This window comes from Mucor mucedo (genome assembly GCF_025094135.1).
Source record: "Mucor mucedo strain NRRL 3635 chromosome Unknown EV154scaffold_56, whole genome shotgun sequence".
In the NCBI taxonomy this organism is placed as follows: domain Eukaryota; kingdom Fungi; phylum Mucoromycota; class Mucoromycetes; order Mucorales; family Mucoraceae; genus Mucor; species Mucor mucedo.
Window position 1 is genome coordinate 31,358 of NW_026252340.1, and position 18,671 is coordinate 50,028.

The following is an 18,671-nucleotide window of genomic DNA, read 5'->3' on the forward strand; positions in this document are numbered from 1 at the left end:
CTTACTGAACCACAACATCACTAAGTGGCACTCCCAATACTCGACAGCTCCACTGCGTTACTTGGGTTATCAACTCTGTTTTTCAACCAGTCAACGAAATCATTATGTTAACATCTTGATGGATAAGATTCAACAGGCATGCAACATCCACAAACAACGACAACTGTCAATCCGTGGACGAGCTACAGTTTTAAATTCCTTAATCTACTCAACACTATGGCATGTTATTCGGTTATTTCCCATGACTAAAGCCCAGATAGCCAAAATTCAATCGATTGGATACCAATTCCTTATGTTTCGAATGTTTCCAAAACTCAAATTGTCGATTCTTCAAACAACACGATCACAAGGAGGACTCGGGATCCTAAACATCGGCCTTCAACAAAGGGTCTTTCAGTGGCGTTGGCTAAAACCCCTTTTAGAAGGTTATGGCTCCAATACTGACTGCCCAAAAGACGTGTACACTCTCCTCAAATTTGGACTGCGATCCTACAACGGGGATTTACCACACCATCACCTACCATTGCTCTTAACAAAATATCGGGCTACCTCCCTTACTAATCATTATAACCCATTTAGCACTATCTTCCAAGCTGTCGATTCCATTCCAAGAAACCTGACCAGCCTTCAGATCAACAAACACACCTGCCTTCAACTCCCCCTCTCATCCATCTGGATTCACACCAACACAACAACTACCGAAGACTCCTTCACCAAACCCGGAATTCAAAAGATGTTTGCACATCAACTATTCAGCATAGACGAAAGTAACACGTATATTATTCGCAAACCCTATTCCGCACTCACACAACATCCTACTTTGGCCAGACACTTTTTCCGACTACTGGATCAAAACATCATAATGTTAAATTTATTCTTTATTCGTCAATGCTTGTCCCCTGGAAATACATTTAACACAGACATCCCGATACTACCTGAACAATCACACCTAGACCTGTCTCCCATAGTACATCATATGTTGACCCCCTTCTACGACAGCATCAAACAATTTGCAGGAATCAGGATTAATATCAATCGATTGGTACGACAACTCATGACGGGACAATCTCTCACTTCAGCTTCATCCAACAGTCATCCTACAACCACAGCCTGGACAAAATTCTGGAAGACCAGTCTCCATCCAACATCACGCAATATATGGTACCGCTTGGTCCACAACAAAGCTCCTGTCAAATCCTTCCTCCATCGAGTCTTCCCTGATATCCATAACAGTCCCAATTGTGACATCTGCCCAAGCATACTCGCAAATGCAGAACACGTTTTCGTCACCTGTCCTCAACGATGGTCCGTATGGGCTTCTATATTACTTGCTTTCAATCAATTACAAGATTTATCCAAACCAGAACAACAAGCCATTATTATACAAAGCATTTTTCAGCTCAAATATCAAGGCACAATCACCACACTCCCCCACTGCAACTTCATACAATTGCTAGGCTCGACTATCCACTCGATATGGCTATCACACCTCAACGAAATTTTCCGTGACATTACCTTTCACGTAGAGACCACTGTCAAACGCACTCAGCAAACAATCGCTTCTTTACTCATAGAACAAGAAGAGGATATGGACATTTCCAAAAATATAAAAAATCAAAAAAATAACAAAAGCTAAAAACCCAAAAATATCTCACATCATCTCCTTCGCCCCACCCTTACATTAATTCCCATCCCCGTACCCATTATTCCACAGTCACTCAATTGTCCGGTCCAATAATATTTGCGATTCGAATTGTTGACTTTAAACAATAAAGATCTAGTCTCTTTCATACAAAAAAAAAATTATGACTCTCGCGCTGAAGAAAAAGAAGAGTACGTGGCTCATACCAAGAAAGAGCTTGAAAAAATTAGAGTTTTGTTCAAGGATATGCCAATTATTGCTAAGCCAGTAATGAACAAATCGCTCGATGGTAGTAACGTGGATTCATACAATCATATCCGCTATGTGTCTATACAGCAATACTTTCAAAACCGATTGGAAGGTTTGAAAAAACACGAGGCAGCTAAGAAATCAGCAAATTCTCTTTGGCCCAATTGCTCCAAATTTTACAGACATAAAGCAATTATCAAGTGGGCAAATGAATACCTTGAAAATCAAGTCTTGTCCAACCATAGTCAAGGTGTTCATGCTAAACGTGTCTCTTTCTTAGCTGATAACGACGTTAAGACCAAGGTTTTGGATATGATCAAGAAGACTACTGCCAATTACAGAACAGTAGATAATATTAAAAAATTTATCGACGAGGACGTTATTCCTGCCACTCTCGGTGTTACTGGAAGCGTTGGTAAAACTACGGTGGCCAGATATCTTTACGAATGGGGCTATTCTTACCGTAAAAACAAAAAGGCTATTTTTTTCGATGGTCACGAGAGACCTGATGTCGTCGAATATAGACAAGCTTGGAGTAAACGCATGAAAAAATACATGGAGCGCTCTGAATTTTACCAAGATGACAACCAAGAAGAGGTGTTGGAACCTGTTTTGAATGATGGTGAAAAGAAGATTGTTTTTGTAACCCACGATGAAAGCACTTTTTATGCAAACGATGGAAAAAGCGACTTCTGGCTTACTAGCGACGAAAACTACATTCGTAAAAAAGGGCCTGGATCTTCCATCATGATCAGTGAGTTCCAGTGCCCTTGTCATGGAACGATGAAGAGTGGCGCTTGGACCTCAAGAAGGTACTTTAAGGCCGGTGGTGATAGAGAAGGTTGGTGGACCTATAAACACATGGTCGAGCAGCTCAAAGATGACGCAATTGAGCTTTTTGAGCTGCTCCATCCCAATTGCGTTGGTGTATTTTTGTTTGACAACAGCTCAAACCATTCCGCATTTGCTGAGGATGCTCTGGTTGCCTCAAGAATGACATTGAAGGAGAAGATATGGCCAGTAACTGAAAAATTTCAGTTTCGTCCTACGACAGTTACATTGACTAGCGGAGAGGTTTTAAAGCAGGACTTTTTTTTTGAGAAGGTGAGTACCCTAAGAGACAGAAAGGGGAAAACAATTACTCGTAAAGAAAGGTACTTTAAAGGTAAATAATTGATTATGTTATAAAGCTAGGAGATAATTTATTTATTTTTTAATCAGGTATTCGCAATATTCTTGCTGAAAGAAAGCAATGGTTCGGTGCTGATTTAGAGGGGAAGGATTGGAAGGTGGATTGCAAGAATCCTTTCCCGGGCAGAAAATCTATGTGCTGTGCTAGGCATTTTTTAGCCAGTCGTCCAGATTTTCTTGCCCAAAAAACGGCGCTTCAAGAGACAGTGGAGAAGGCGGGTCACATCTTTGAACTCTACCCCGAGTACCATTGTGAATGTAATTGGATTGAGATGTATTGGGGTGGAGCTAAAAGAGAGGCTCGTCTTCATTGTGATTACACATTCAAATCACTTGAGCCCAAAATTCCCGGGTTTTTGGACAAGGCTGGAGATGTCGCCAAAATCAAACGGTATTTTCAGCGATGCATGAATTATATTGATGCCTACAGCAAGTGTGACGACGGTAGAGAGGTGGCTGGTGATGTTTACAAATTTGTAACCAAAAGTTACCTTTCACATCGAAAGGTAACTTTTGATGAAAACATTTAATAAACTTTTCGTTTTTCCTTTATTTTTGACTGAGTTTAAAGAGCTTCTATTTTCAAGGATCTTGGCATGTACAAGCCTACCTTCAGACATTTCAAAAAAAAAAAAAAGGCACCATGTCACGATTTCGAAAATAAAAATATTGAAATGAAATTAAGGTTTGGAACATTTAAGTCCGATCGCACGTTAAACCAAAAGTGATACTGTTAGAACTTGAATACTGTGGTATTTGAAAAAATATTACAATGGAAAAGTAATGAGAAAAAAGTGTATTTTTATTAGAGATAAAAATAATTTAAAAGAAATAGAAGGGGGTTTGCAGCCTGTACCCGATTTCAGATAAAAAAAATCTCCATTAGGGTGTGTGGTATTTGACAAAATATTACATAGAAAAGTAATGAGATAAAAGTATATTTTTATTAGAGGTAAAAATAGACTAAAAGAACTCTGCTGCTATGAAATAATTGATCCTTTTTATATTGCACAACTCTCCTGAGTTTTAATGATGAGTCAACCTTTCTGGTTTTGGAATAGATCTATACTTTGTTTCCTGCCTTGGGTTAAATGGATACTACTCGTTAGAATTGTTTCCAGATAACGTTGTCCCATATCAGTGGATCGGGAGCATGAGTATTCTAATAAATCTTTAGTATTACAAGACACTTATTTATCAGATCATGCAACGGTTACTGTAGAAGATGCATACTTGTTTGTCAAGTGTAATTGGCAATAGAACATAATAGTTGATCATTTATTCATTATCTTTGTAATGAATAAATTACGATCCCAATTATAAAATGTCTTATCGATATTTGTATATTTGGTTGTAGAAGATAGGTATCCATTAATTCATACACTATTTCTTTATACTCTTTATCAGCAGTATAATTATATCGATATATAAGTAAATGAACCATTTATATTGATAGCTGTTCTATTCTCTCTCTGGGTAGCTAATCCATTGAGAGAACTATTAATATTAAGTTTCTCTTTCTTATAATTCTTGATTTGATCTGAGAAGCTTCTCTTCTCGATCGGTGATATCGTAACTCAGTGGTATAGCATTCTGTATCCAACTGTCATTCGTATATCGTATTTAGGCCAATCATGCAATCTTTAATATAGAAGTATGTAATCGAAGTAGGAGAAGTTGTATAGCAGTATACAAGCGTATGCTGATATGCAACATCAAAGGTTGTTTTAATTTCATAGTTTATTTATTTAAACGATTTGCTTAATTATTCTTATGGGGAATCGTACCCAAATACGACAGGGTGGACAGTAAATGACTTTACTTGCTTTTTGCTAAATCGTACAACATGCACAAGTCAGAAAATACTTACTTCACAAACTACTTGGATATTTCTACGGAAAACGACAAACGGTTGATATTCTCAAATTTTTTTAATATAAGTTATCTAGAAAGAATATTGACAGAGCAGAAATTACATCCAACCTTTTCTTTCATATTTTCGATTTGGTATACCCTACAGTTTCTAGGAGTCAAAAGCACACTTAAAAACTATTCCAAATTGGATTCAAAGGCGCGTGCAGAATTGGAGAAAGCTCATAAGAATAATGATGACCTCAATGATATTGCCAATATAAAAGAAGCTATTCCAAATTTAAACGTAGGAATCAAAGAGTCTAAAACAAAGCAGGCACGTCTAAGCCGTTTACTTCTTCCATTGGAAAAACTTAGAATGGATCAAGCAAGAAACATTGAAGAAAGAGGCAAGGATAAATGGGACGAGGAGAATAATACAACGACCTTAAAGAAGCAAGAGCTAATTGTGACAAGATATATTCGGAGTTAAAGAGTGTACATGCCACTATCTCTAACAATAGAACAGAAATGTATTGATTGAATAAAATATTGCACAAACAGCCTCAGCCAGCAGACAATATAAACAAGGAAGTCATTTCAGATGAAGATATAAAATCTTTAGCAAAAGGAGAAATTGCAGTCCAAGGAATAGACCCAGGGGTAGTGGCTATTGGTTCATTTAAAGACGCATCAAGCTCTTTACTGTTTGAAAGTATAAACAGATATACTGCTTTAAAGAACTTGGATCCAGTAGAATCTGCTACAAACGAAAAACAAGTTAGTCTAGAATTTACGGCCAAGATGATGAAAAATAATACCTTTTCCACAAAACATAGACAAGAACAACATAGGAGAGAAAACCAGAAAGTACAAACTGATGTTTTATATTTGGAAAAAAAAGGCTCACTAGGAAAATACGTACAAAAAAATTCTATCAAGTATTTTTTAGCCGCCACAGAAAAAGACTTGTTACGTCAGTAGGAAAGGGAAATAACAATGTCGTATTGTCATTTCTGGGAAACTGGTCCGGTATTACTACGTTTATGAAGGGTCATACTAGGAGAAGCCTAAAACCAGTAATTACAGAGCTTTAAAAGACAAAAAAGGACAAGTTTATGGTTGTTGACGAATATAAATCAACTGTTACTTGCACTTTGTGTTTTGAAACCACTACTAAGCAAGTAGTTAGAAGAGGGAACACCATAAAAAGAATAAAAGATGCAGTTGTTTGCGTTAACAAAAACTGTCCGAGACGCATGCATAACAAGCCAACCACGTCAAATCGAGACCGAAATGGTGCGTTAAACATTGCTCTGATAGGATTCTCAGCATTAGTTTTAGAAGATGGTCTTACTCTCCCACCTTTCCGCCGTGGTGTAAATAATCCAAATAAGTAAATAATTAAAACTCTATGATTAAATATACTTTTTACTAACATAATATGTTCAAGGTTCAACTTATCAAATAATCTCATGCAAGCCATATTAGCTATGCAAGGATCTCCGGGTGGGCCGGTAACTAATTTTTCTCTGTGACTTGTCACCCCAGACATGTCATACAAAGCCAAAAATTGCCGTAGTAAACACAGTTCACATTTTATATGGAATATAAAAAATTCAACAAGTAAGCTCATACTATGCAGAGATTTTTGTGAGCACCATCTGAATAATGAATAAAATTTATTTGAAAAGCATCATTCATATTCATTGAATTTAGAGTATGAAAACTTATATAAAGCACTCGTCAATTTCCGTCGAAGAAGAAACATTTTTAGCCTTAGATTTATACTTATAAGCTACAAGCTTGGCAATCTTAATAAACAAATTTACAGAAATATGAATATGACATCTATAATCTGCTTGGTATTGATAAAATGTACTTTTCCATTTAGGTTGCATCATCAGTGCCTTCTTATTGATTATCGACTACAATTTAATTTATGTGGTTGTCCTCATGTTATATATGGGTAGATCTCCAAAAAAAAAAAAAAAAAAAAAAAAAAAAAAAAAAAAAAAAAAAATCAACCATAGTAAATAAAAACGAGGTTGTGGTATAATAAAAATACAGATGCTTTATTTTCCAGGCAAAACTGTTTAATTTAAAATCTGGCTTGGAAATATAAAATAATTTTGTTTCAATAATAATATGAAGAGTATGTTTAATTTATTTATAGTTGAATATATACAAGGCCAATAGTAATTTTTAAAAGGTGTCTGAAAATAATATTAAAATGTCTGAATTGAGATTACACAAACTATATGGATTGACTGGATAGTTATTATTTGTAAGAGGAAGTTGGCTGTCACTGAATTCAGTGTGGTAATTGTTGATGCTACTACCACTGATGCTACTAGATATTGAGGAGGTAAACGAAGACGACGAAGAGCCCATGTTATACTGAGGTACATTTAACTCGTCATAATATCCCTTTTCACTGTTCATAAATCTACAGATTAGAGGTTAACAAACGAAATACTACGTTTTTCTTTTTTTTTTTATTGCATGAAATTTACCTGTCATTTGTGATTTCTTCAGACATAAAAAGTGGCATACGATAGTTTTGTTTCAAACTTAAGCCGGATGATACTTCGAGTGAAGATAGCTCAGTCATACTCGATGGTGTTTTAAGTCTATTAGACAAGACATCCTCTTTAGTATAATAACTGATGATATGTTGCTGTACACCATCAACAACTAGGGACATTGACTTTTTGATTAAACCGTTTTTTTTGAACTTGTATGAGTTTTTGAGAGATCCCAGTAAAGCCTTTTCACGCTGTCGTCGGAGGTGGTCATGTGCTACGGAGTATCCATAGGGCGAAGTAGCGCTATCAAGGCTCCGGCTTCTTAACATCTCACTGCTACGTCCATCTATGTTTGTTGCGCCACCATGCGTCATTCCAAAATCGGCCGAGTTACTTCTGGTTAATTTTTTGTCATGTAATTCACGATAAATTAAAAAATTTCCCAAAATTCGAGAAGGACTCCACACCAAACCATCTGTCCAACGTTTTATACCACTTTCGTGTTCGTCAAAACAAAATATAGAACCACTTCGAATCAAATGTCGTTCTTTGTCTTGTAGTCTCCTTGATGTACGTGGAATGATGCCTCTTTTACAGGCTTCGAACAGTAATAGTGCATCTCGAGTAGTTTCAATATATCCATGAAATGTTTCTGTGACAATTTTATTTTTATTTTTGTTTGATGTCATAATGGGGAAAGAGGAAATGTTTAAAAAGAAAAGAAAAATGTACATGAATTGTTTTCATATTTATATTCATGAAAAAAAAAATATATAAATAGTATAGTACGGCTTATGATACATTTACACATTATTTATGTCCCTGTCGACTGCATGCTTAGCTATGACATCTTATATATATATTTACATATAAAAATCTGTATTATATTTTTTTTTCTCGATATGGTATGTCCCTGTATTCTATGGATATCATCAATTAAATCTTCAATTTCCCCCAGTCAATTTGTTGATCCAGTTTAGATATACCCTATATAGCAAGAAAAAAAAATCTTGCTCACATGTTATACTAATAAGAAATCTAACACGTGTATGCATGATTAACAGTTGGTCCGTTTTTTTTTCTCATATACTTGTGATATACGACAGCCAGTTTTTTTTTTGCGTCTATAATAACCACGTTTAAATTTCTAAATCTATGGACGTATAATTTTGCAACGGATAGGTCATGCTTTTACCCCCGTGAGGAAACGCATTTATATTAGCAGCATTTTTTCAAGAGCTAAATGTATCATCTTGTAATCCTCAATTATCAGGGGGAGCAAGAGAAACGAGTTAGTGTCATGGTGTAACAAGTTGACTTTATTTGTGGTTCTAGTTAAAAATCATGTTGATGTCTATTCAGGCACACTTTAGATATAATTGTGGAGATCCTTGACAAGTAAACTTTGAACAAGATTTCGCATCTATTTTATTGATTGTCATAATACTTTAAGATTTTTTTTTTACAAGCTATGGTGTATAAGGGAAATAAGGATGACGCCTTCCGTTATGGATGTTTATCCTTCTAAAATATCAGGTCATTTGAGAATATCCAAATGGCTTATACATGCTGTAACTGCTTACATGTTTCATATGCTATCTTTATATATATATAATTTCTATTTCGAAAAAAAAAGACATGATGTAGAATGTGCATCCTTGTCACAAAAAAAAATATTTCAATTGCACCCGAAACAAATACACAACGCAACAATGTTTGGTATACAAATGATATCATACAGCATATTAAAGAAATTACAGGGCGGCTGAAATTCTTTTTAGCCACCCCGTGTTTGCTGCGTGTTACAATAAACAACCGGACCAAAGTGAATTATTTAAGCATAAACAAACCTTGCATACATGTTACAGGTTTTTCTTCTCTTTGTGTCGTATTATGACACCTTTAAACTGACTCTCTCTGTCAAACTTATTCCAAAGAAGAAAGGATAGTAAATAAAGATGCCACCAAAGTTTATTTCTGTATTCGTACAATTACCAAAGAAAATCATCTCACGTGAACACCTTCTGAAATGCGAGTCAGGTCCAATTCCGTCCCATCCGAGATATATTACGCTGCGGCCAACGCTTTTTGGAGATATACCACTGACCGTAACTGCATGATTCCATATAGCAAGTGTATACATTTATTGGGATTACTTTAAAAAAGTATAATCAACAGAGGGTCCGTGCGCAGATTGTAATGTTAAGTAGATCTGATAGTTTTAAATCACGTTTGGTTTAGGTAAATTGGTTTTCACAGAAAAGCTAACACCAAAGTAAAAAAAAAGGGGGGGGGGTTTGAGCGATCCATTCTTTTTACTCATCATATGCAGCCGGAATAAAAGACTAACGTTTTTTATAAAAGAGATGTGTGATATGACAAGATAAACAATAACGAGATGTTCAATGGGAAAACAAACATATATCGGAATAAATTTAGGTAACTCAAAAATAAATAGTATTGACGACATGAAGAATTCTTTTTAAAGTAAGATATTTTCTGTAAACTTTTCAAGGTGTGAAAGAACCAAAAGTCTGACACCAGGCACAAGCCCAAAGCTGCGTCAACTGAGATCGAAAGTAATCCACGTCATTGCTTCATTTACACGAAAAAAAAAAAAAGTCGAAAAAAAAAAAAGAATCTTATGCATTTGTAGTTTCTTTATGCTATAAAATGGTTTGCTCACATATTGAAAACGCTTCGTTAACACCTCCTTCTGCTTACACACAAGTACATAAAGAAGAATGTACTCAATGTTTTGACAATCAAGTAAACTGATCTACTATCTCCACAAGGATCATTCATGTAATAACCACGTTTTCTACTAGGATGGACCTGAAGGTATTGATGTCTGTCTATCTTGTTTTAACGGTGGATGTTTAGACACACATAGACATCACGCGTTAACTCATTACCAATTGACGCAGCACCCTTTGACTGTCAATATTCGTCGCCTCGTAGTCAGCCAACCCAAAAGAGTAACGAGTTTTCTTTTTCTTTGTGTCATTCGCTAATGTACTAAAACATAATAATAGGTCAACGACGATGGAACTCCACCACCCCAAAAAATTAGCAAGATTGCTATTGTTATGGAAAATGAAGAGCCTCAATACGAGTATGTCACTAAAGTCCGTTGTTATGCTTGTAACGGTTCTGAAGAATCGAAAGAAAGCACACCCAAGGTATGATTTGAAATCAATCTGATTTATGTTTATAGACATATACTTAATTATTTTTTATCAGTTGAACGCTATTGTGGATGCTGTTTTGTCCTCACTTTCATCTGCTAAACAATCTGAGGTAAAAGCATGGGAAGAGGTGATTACACCCTGCGAGCACACACTTTGTCTCGTCCAAGATGCGCCCAAAAAATTACAGCAACAGGATTTGGCACATTGTGCAGACTGTGAATTGAATGAAAATTTATGGTTATGTTTAGCCTGTGGTAATTTGGGTTGTGGACGTAAACAATATGATGGTTCAGGAGGAAATAATCATGCAATTGATCATTTCGAAAAAACCGGTCATGGTGTCAATGTTAAATTAGGCACAATCACTGCGGAAGGAACTGCCGGTAAAGTATGCCATTTTTTTTTTTTTATATATGGGAGGCGAGTGATTAATGGCGAGTATGAATGTGCGGCATTCTGTAGATATCTATTGTTACAGTTGTGATGAAGCCAGATTGGATAATGACTTGGCTACTCACCTTGCTAATTGGGGTATCAATGTTGCTCATCAAACAAAAACCGAAAAGAGCATGACCGAATTAGTAAGCTACGCCCATAGTCCCTGAGGATAAAACTAGTGTATTGACAAAAAAAATTTAAAAGCAATTAGAACAGAACATGAAGTTTGATTTCAGCATGACTACGGAGGATGGTAAGCAATTAGAGCCAAAGTTTGGTCCTGGATACACAGGGCTTAAGAACTTGGGTAATAGTTGTTACATGGCTTCTGTGCTTCAATCCGTCTTCAACATTGAATCATTCCAAGAAAGATACTTTAAGCAACTAAACGATCATGCCATGACATGTACGACAGATCCTGCAACATGCTGGTACTGCCAACTTCATAAATTAGCCGACGGTCTTTTATCAGGTAGATATTCACAACCGCTTATCAACGACGAAGGTGTAAAGTACCAAGAGGGGATTGCACCTGGTATGTTTAAAGCGCTAGTAGGAAAAGGTCACGAGGAGTTTTCCACGATGCGTCAGCAAGATGCCTTTGAATTTTTCCAGTACCTGTGTAAAACGATCCAACAAAAGGAGCACGTTTCTAACAATGATCCTACCAAGGCTTTTGATTTTGTCACAGAGCAAAGACTTCAGTGTACGAAATGTAAAAAAGTAAGATATCAAAAGGACAAGACAAGCAGTATTTCTGTCAGCGTACCTGCCCACAAGATCCAATCCAATGGAGAAGGAGAAGCCGCTGATGCTTATGAGCCCGTTGAATTTTTAGAGTGTCTCGACATCTTTGTTAAGGACGAAAATTTCGATGGGTATAACTGCTCAAATTGTAAGGAAAAAACCACGGCTACTAGGTAACTCCTCTATGTGCATATATAGGCATTTAATGAGAAATACGAAAATGCTGACTGATATTACTAGATCCGTCAGATTCAGCACTTTCCCTGAAATTTTAGTGGTCAATCCTCGTCGTTTCGCTTTCATCGATTGGGTACCTCAAAAATTAAGTAAGTGAACATGAAGGAAAATTTGAGTAAAGATGTTTATTCTATGTTTAATCAGATATTGCTATCAAATTTCCTGATGGATTGATTCAACTCGATAAGTATATCAGTCAAGGACAGCAACCTGGAGAGGAAACATTACCTGAGGATGAAGATACTTCTAGTAATTCTTCCGAACTTACATTTAACCAAAATGATATCGATCAACTCAAATCCATGGGATTTTCCGAGAATCGTTGTAAGAGAGCTTTGTTAAATACAGGTCACAATGGCGCTGATATTGCCATGAGTTGGATGTTCGAACATATGGAAGATCCTGGTAAGAAATGACCTTGCATGTTATTGGTCATTTTTCTTACTTTTTATTTCCCATTTCTAATTTTAGACATTGATGATCCTTTGCCTGCTACTACTGCATCTCATGCTGCTTTAAGCAGTGGACCTTCTGAGGGTCAAATTTCTACTTTGCAAGATATGGGATTCTCTGCCGCCCAAGCAAAGAAAGCATTACGTGAGACTGTGAGTTAGACTGTTTATGTAGTATGAAATATATGTCTAATGGTATTATAGAATAACGATACGGAAAGAGCTTTGGACTGGTTATTTAGCCATCCTGATGACAGTGGAGAGGAGTCCACACCAATGAACACGACAGGGGAAGCGGTTGTAGTTGGAAGTGCTACAGCACCATTTAACTATAAATTGGATTCGTTTGTATCTCACAAGGGAACGTCTGTCCATTGTGGTCATTATGTTTCGCACGTGCATAAAAATGGAGAATGGGTTTTATTCAATGATAATAAGGTTGCGGTAACACCAAACCCACCCATTGGGGAAGCTTATTTATATTTTTTGCAAAGACAGTAAACGCTTTCAGCTTGATTAAAGATTTTATTGGCGGAAAATAAATAAATTGTTATATATATAAAAAAAAGAACTGCGAAATAATATACATAATTCGGATGACTTTTAGATTTGCAGTGGCTTCTAAAAACATGTAAAAATTCCCTTTATTTATAGGTATATGGATGGCACGCCAATAGCTGGAATCTTGGGGAAAACGCCCAAATACTACAACGTGAAAAAAAAAGGGGGGATATGAATACCCGTTCACATAAAAAAAAAACGCACATGTTATTCAACTTACCAAAGTGGCCCAACCTAACACACCAAATATCGCACCCGACAAAATTTCAAAATGCCCATGGAAATATACGCCAGTCATAAAGAGCATAAACCACCAAATACTGGCAATGGCCAAAACAGAGACGATAGACCAATATTGAGCTCTATCACGTACCTTCATTTCCACAAATGCAGTAAAGTTATAAAACATCCAGCTTAATTCCTCCCAAAAGAACAAACTTGCGTGAATTAACATTACGCAGTGTCCCGAAACATCGTGTCCTCCTTCCCATTGACCTCCCAGACGTCGACAAGTTTGTTGTTGAAATACATTGGCTAATTGAGCAGATGCCTTAAAGTCGTCTTGTACTAAACTTGAGCATTTACCTCCGGTCAGTACATAAACACGATCGATGAAACTGGGCCCAAATAACCATTGGGTCATTATATACCAATATAAAGTGACAAAAACGTATCGAATAGTGCCTTGAATAAACTGATTTGTGTTTTGAAGTCTTTTCGATCTTACATTATAAAGGTATGCAAAGTAAACCAAGGTCACCCAGAACCAACCAATTTTTACAAAAAACTGGTTTAGGACATTTCTCTTGTTGCTGAAATATGTCTCTGGTGGATTGCCAACGGTAGCATATAAGAAGGCAATAAACACTGTGGCTGGATACAGTACAGCAGATACAAGCTGATGAGGCTTCAGTAGTTTTTTTAAATATTCCATTAGAATAGAAAAGATAAAGGAAAAAAAAAAAAAAAAAAAAAAAAAAAAAAAAAAAAAAAAAGAAAAAAACGTGGCAGAAGGACATGATGTCGCTAAATGCTAATTTGAAGTTCAGACAAAATGATGATTGACACATGACAAAAACCTATCCATAATTTGTCTATATCCCCATTTACGCCTGTGGGTCAGAACGGTGACTTTCTGTAATTATTACAGTGTAACAGTGGCTTTCTTTTACTTCATGTTGTTCATTTTTTACAAGCATTCAATATTACGCAGTAATGCTATTTTTGGTGTAACCACTCGTAAATGGGATAGACCTGGTTCCATCAAAATACGTTAAAATGTCATCACAACTCTTTAATCAAAAAAAAAACATATCTTCTTGTGTGTAAACACTTCCGCACAATGACGTTTTCTTTTCTGCGATTTTCGACAGGGTAATCAAATTATCCAATGGATATCCATTTAGTCACAACTTTATTATATGTTTAATGTCCTTCCCATGTAAGTAGTGTATCGAGTCCACTGAATTGGTTTATGGGTTATCAGAAACAGAACTTGTGTGTGTAACCATATCCCGTGACTCTAATTAGCACACTTTTTGTCGATCTTTGTCAAGTCACTCACATTACGTGAAATGAGTAGACCTTTTACAACGTCAAAAAGGACATAAAAGTGGATAATAGTAAGAAACATATTAACATTATTTAAGTATATCGGCTTACGAGGGAAACGGATTGAAACGTTTTATTTAGGACGCAGCCGATAGTTAATTATATGATTTTCCTATGCATGTTTGGTTGTTTTTTCTTTTTACTGTATAAAAAACAGGGTGTTTATGTTTTTACCTTTAATGTTTTTTGTAAAATAGCCTATCATTTTTTGATGCAGCTCAATTATAGTGCTGATACTTTTTTAGAAAACGATGAAGCTTGAATTGATATAGACCCATAGCTGTTCAGAAAAGGGAGAAGAAAATATGGCCTACAGCTCTAGTATTGACAAAGTTAAAAATGCAAAATTACTAGATATTTATTCATTTAACTCGATAATTTTTTTTTAATCAGTTACATTTGGCTTAACAACCAAAGATGTAACGTTGCTTTCTTCACTGGACACATTTTCTTCCTTATTTTCATTATTTTTTCTGGCTGCCTTAATGATCATTAAAACCAAACTAATATAGTATGGGATGTCCTTATTTTTCGTCTCTTCCATCTTTGCCTCCAGGTTTTCCATCTTATCTTTGTTTTCAAAAATATTAACTTCCTTAACTGTCGTAACACTATTCTTCTCTTTTTTGCGTTCGCTTGTCATAGCCTTGTCATTCGGTTTATCTCTAGATTTATCCTTCTTTTTCTTTTTATCTGGCTTTTCTTTAATCACAAGAAAACTGGATAAATCTGAATTATTTTCCAATATGAAATCTTCGCCATCTTCGTTGCTGACAATAGTTCCTGGGTTGCTATCTTCATTTCTAAGCTCCATACAAGAAGATCCCAAGCGTATACACTTACCACATAATTCAGTATTATGGGCCACAAAGGTTTCTTGATTTTGATTACCCTTCTTGTTGGGAGCTTGCCATTTATACTCCCCTGGGTAACACTTTGAATAACAGTTCTTGCATATTTGGTAGTCTTCTAAATTACCATTAGCGCTTTGCCAGCGACGGAAGCAAGTTCCACAGGTGTATTTTACAATTCTGACACGGAACGGCGCTTTGTCGTAATTCTGAATGAGTGGGCCAGACATTGAGAGTGTAGAAGAAAAAGAAACACGAAATTGACAGGTTTTTCTTTCTCCCCGGCTATCTAGGATTGATACCATAAATTCAGATCTATCAAGACAATTTATCTGTTTTTTTTTTATCAATACAGTTATTTCATTGATTCATTTGCTCGAACAGACTCTTTTTGTAATTCATACAGCTTATAAATAGCGATCCTGTTTAAAAAAAAGAACCGATTATTCAGTAACGACGAATCACCATAGAAAGTACAAAAATAATTCGTGCTTTGGCATCACAATTCTTTTTATGCGTATGACTAGTTAAGACGAGAGTTAAATTAATTTATGCTTATGAACTTTATTTACATTGGTATAGATGTATACATCACTTATGAGAATATAAATTTCTCCAAGTTTTTTACAACTTGTTTTGATGTAACGGATAAAGAGCTACAAATAGAAATTACGTCAATAAGGGATATATGACATTTTAATTTTTTTTTTTTTTTTTTTTACCTCGGGGGTATTTTAAATTCATGGATTTGTTTGTTTTCAGAATAATCAAAGTAAGTACAAACAAATGGTTTGCCTTCGATAGCACGCTGATTTCTCTCTTGACGTTGATTATCCTCAACAACGGTCTTTTCATCGGTAGCAGTATCCATATCTCTTCTATGTATCGCATCTGTCACTTTAGACCATACTCTATTACGCGCACACACACAAAAAAAAAAGAGGTTCAGTTATGTTGACTATTTGGGTTAAGCTATACTTTATTTTTTCCTACCTTCTTGACTCTAATGGGCCTTGATCCTTAATCTCTGCCACAATTTTTGGATGTGATATAGCAGTGCTTGCATCAAATAAGATGGATGTTACGCCTTCCTTGGTCATGTATATTTTGTCTGCCCAATTTCCAGAAATTGAACAAACGATTTGACCTGTTGTAGTATCGATCACATTACCTACAACGACATCTCTTTCACCCGCGAAAAAGCCCTAAATTCGCCATAGATGGGGTCAGTCCAAAAAAAAAAAAAAAAACTAAGGTGATGGGGGGTTTCATATCTTACCTTTGTCTTGAACTCTAATTCACATTTAAATCCAGTTTCTTTACAATCAACGTAACATTGTCCGCCTAACTCTAGTTCCATTCTACCAACTAATTTTATATTTTTAGTGTGTAATTTTTTTTTTTTTCAAGATATTAATTAACAATAACGGACTTACATAGGATTCCCTTGACATACATATTGGGCATGGTAATGGTATAAGTTTCATCCTTGAGCATGATACAATTATCTCCTTCCATAAAATTCCCAACACAAGTACCCAAAAATCTTGATTTTGGCGAAATGTTTCCCTTCATGACAATATTGTTTTCTGGGTTGGAGTAATAATAGGCAGATATAGGTGGATGATGAGATACTTGTTCTGCTACAAAGAGAGCATCTGATTCTTTCCCATTGAAATCATACTTGTATTTACATTTGAATTGTTCACCTAGAATTGGATTATAGGGCTTTTTGACATTCTAATCGTAATTTTTTTTTTTTTTATAATGTTTAGCGTCCAATTGGAAGAGAAGGGGGGGGGTGATCTATTTACCTTTGGCTCATTATGCCAACCGGATAAATAGAATTTGACTACGGTCATAAACCTGTCTAATGGATGTTCCGTTTGACTAGCTTGTAAAAGAATATCCGGATGGCTCATGAAATCCGTGACTTTCTCTAGCATAGATCTTGGTTCCAGGATAAAGGCAGGTAAAGTGATTCTATGCAAATCCATGTTTTTTCGGAGATGCTTTATGATATTAATGATGAAGCTACTGGTGGAGTAATCATCCACTGTGACAGCTTGTTTTTTGTATAATGAAATTTGATCTTCAGCAGAAACTTTTACTGGCATTGTTTGGTATATATTTGTTAAAAAAGAGAGAGAGAAAGATGTGAATGATGGCTATTTTTTTTTTAATGGGCCATTTTTATAGTGACTTCCAGTTTTTCTTGGCGGGAAATGAAATTTCACCGGATCGTTGATGGCGGCTGGAGATCGCGATGGATCGTGACAGAATACAATGGAAAACAAACGATGCAAACGTGTGTCTTCTTTTTTAAGAAAATATGACGTGTGCGTATGCTAATAACAGGAATACAGTTTTACACGAGAACCATGTATCTCGCTACAATTAGAAGGTTACCAACATAAGCTATGAGCCCTTTTTTTTTTTTTTTTATTATTGCTTTCATTGGGCCAATAAGATTTGCGTATGTGCAAATGGCATTTAAAATTTATAAACCAACTTTATTTTGAGTATGCTCAAAATGCAAAGTAGACTCATTGTACCACGACCCTATAGTCGCGCTCAGCGTGTGCTTCTTCTATTCTAATAGACGTCCAATTAATTGCAGTTAAATGATACGTCGATAAACACACACAAGAAGGAAGCATTTAAGTTTCACAAGAACCACCGCAACTGCATTATTCTTCATTTAAAAATGCTGATACATTCTACATGTACGTCCAGAATAAGTTTACATCCATTCACGTGTTAGATATGCCATCTTGTATGTTTCTATACTTTATGGGATGGTGTATTTTATTTCTCTTTACAAAATAGTCTTCACTATGGGTACATGCTAAATTACTGAAACACAATTGCCAAGTTCAGCATGACTTGCTTATATAAACCTGGGGGATGTTTCCATTCTAAGTAAAGGCTCAAACATTACGGGGTGATTAAATAAGCAATTAAATAAAACTTTTTCGCACACTTTCTTCTTTTTCTTTTCCAATCAAATCAACAACAGAAATTCTTTTGACAATCTTCTTTACATACCTACTTTCTTTTATTTTCTCTCTGTATGATGGAAATTAACACAGGTTGTGAAATGGTTAGTTAATAATGACATA

General features: G+C 35.7%; 6 protein-coding genes across 6 annotated transcripts; 2 read left to right on the forward strand and 4 right to left on the reverse strand.

The window, feature by feature from the left end:
* Nucleotides 1–1,861: 1,861 nt before the first annotated feature.
* On the forward strand, nt 1,862–5,787 carry EV154DRAFT_590297 (uncharacterized protein; the record flags this gene model as incomplete). Its single annotated transcript, XM_051606871.1, has 5 exons — nt 1,862–3,056; nt 3,113–3,588; nt 5,103–5,402; nt 5,498–5,713; nt 5,773–5,787. The coding sequence occupies exons 1-5, from the start codon at nt 1,889–1,891 to the stop codon at nt 5,785–5,787; spliced, it is 2,175 nt and encodes a 724-aa protein (XP_051456782.1). The 5' UTR covers nt 1,862–1,888.
* A 1,295-nt stretch (nt 5,788–7,082) lies between these two features.
* EV154DRAFT_511387 (Gti1/Pac2 family-domain-containing protein) lies at nt 7,083–8,161 on the reverse strand. The gene is made up of 2 exons (XM_051601801.1): nt 7,450–8,161; nt 7,083–7,382 (listed from the first exon to the last, which is right to left on the reverse strand). The coding sequence occupies exons 1-2, from the start codon at nt 8,148–8,150 to the stop codon at nt 7,139–7,141; spliced, it is 945 nt and encodes a 314-aa protein (XP_051456783.1). The 5' UTR covers nt 8,151–8,161; the 3' UTR covers nt 7,083–7,138.
* Nucleotides 8,162–10,067: 1,906 nt separating this feature from the next.
* On the forward strand, nt 10,068–13,096 carry EV154DRAFT_511388 (uncharacterized protein). The gene is made up of 10 exons (XM_051601802.1): nt 10,068–10,230; nt 10,290–10,439; nt 10,497–10,643; nt 10,705–11,035; nt 11,115–11,233; nt 11,295–12,010; nt 12,078–12,163; nt 12,219–12,479; nt 12,546–12,679; nt 12,731–13,096. Exons 1-10 carry the CDS (start codon nt 10,135–10,137, stop codon nt 13,025–13,027), a joined length of 2,337 nt encoding a protein of 778 aa, XP_051456784.1. The 5' UTR covers nt 10,068–10,134; the 3' UTR covers nt 13,028–13,096.
* Nucleotides 13,097–14,024, reverse strand: EV154DRAFT_511390 (inositol phospholipid synthesis and fat-storage-inducing TM-domain-containing protein; the record flags this gene model as incomplete). Its single annotated transcript, XM_051601803.1, has 2 exons — nt 13,097–13,231; nt 13,308–14,024. 2 exons carry the CDS (start codon nt 14,019–14,021, stop codon nt 13,175–13,177), a joined length of 771 nt encoding a protein of 256 aa, XP_051456785.1. The 3' UTR covers nt 13,097–13,174.
* Nucleotides 14,025–15,048: 1,024 nt separating this feature from the next.
* On the reverse strand, nt 15,049–16,177 carry EV154DRAFT_250895 (uncharacterized protein). Its single transcript, XM_051594612.1, has 3 exons — nt 16,122–16,177; nt 15,936–16,056; nt 15,049–15,881 (listed from the first exon to the last, which is right to left on the reverse strand). Exon 3 carries the CDS (start codon nt 15,852–15,854, stop codon nt 15,084–15,086), a length of 771 nt encoding a protein of 256 aa, XP_051456786.1. The 5' UTR covers nt 15,855–15,881; nt 15,936–16,056; nt 16,122–16,177; the 3' UTR covers nt 15,049–15,083.
* Nucleotides 15,997–17,666, reverse strand: EV154DRAFT_564372 (uncharacterized protein; the record flags this gene model as incomplete). Its single annotated transcript, XM_051605838.1, has 6 exons — nt 15,997–16,072; nt 16,272–16,460; nt 16,543–16,754; nt 16,829–16,917; nt 16,986–17,289; nt 17,364–17,666. The coding sequence occupies 6 exons, from the start codon at nt 17,664–17,666 to the stop codon at nt 15,997–15,999; spliced, it is 1,173 nt and encodes a 390-aa protein (XP_051456787.1).
* Nucleotides 17,667–18,671: the final 1,005 nt, after the last annotated feature.

Coding starts and splice junctions, on each gene's coding strand:
- EV154DRAFT_511388 (XM_051601802.1), top strand. CDS start 10,135: ATGGTTTGCTCACATATTGAAAACGCTTCGTTAACACCTCCTTCTGCT. Junction 10,231..10,289: donor CTCAATGTTTTGACAATCAA/GTAAACTGATCT, acceptor GTTTTCTACTAG/GATGGACCTGAAGGTATTGA. Junction 12,011..12,077: donor GAAAAAACCACGGCTACTAG/GTAACTCCTCTA, acceptor TGATATTACTAG/ATCCGTCAGATTCAGCACTT.
- EV154DRAFT_511387 (XM_051601801.1), bottom strand. CDS start 8,150: ATGACATCAAACAAAAATAAAAATAAAATTGTCACAGAAACATTTCAT. Junction 7,383..7,449: donor GAAGAAATCACAAATGACAG/GTAAATTTCATG, acceptor TCTAATCTGTAG/ATTTATGAACAGTGAAAAGG.
- EV154DRAFT_250895 (XM_051594612.1), bottom strand. CDS start 15,854: ATGGTATCAATCCTAGATAGCCGGGGAGAAAGAAAAACCTGTCAATTT.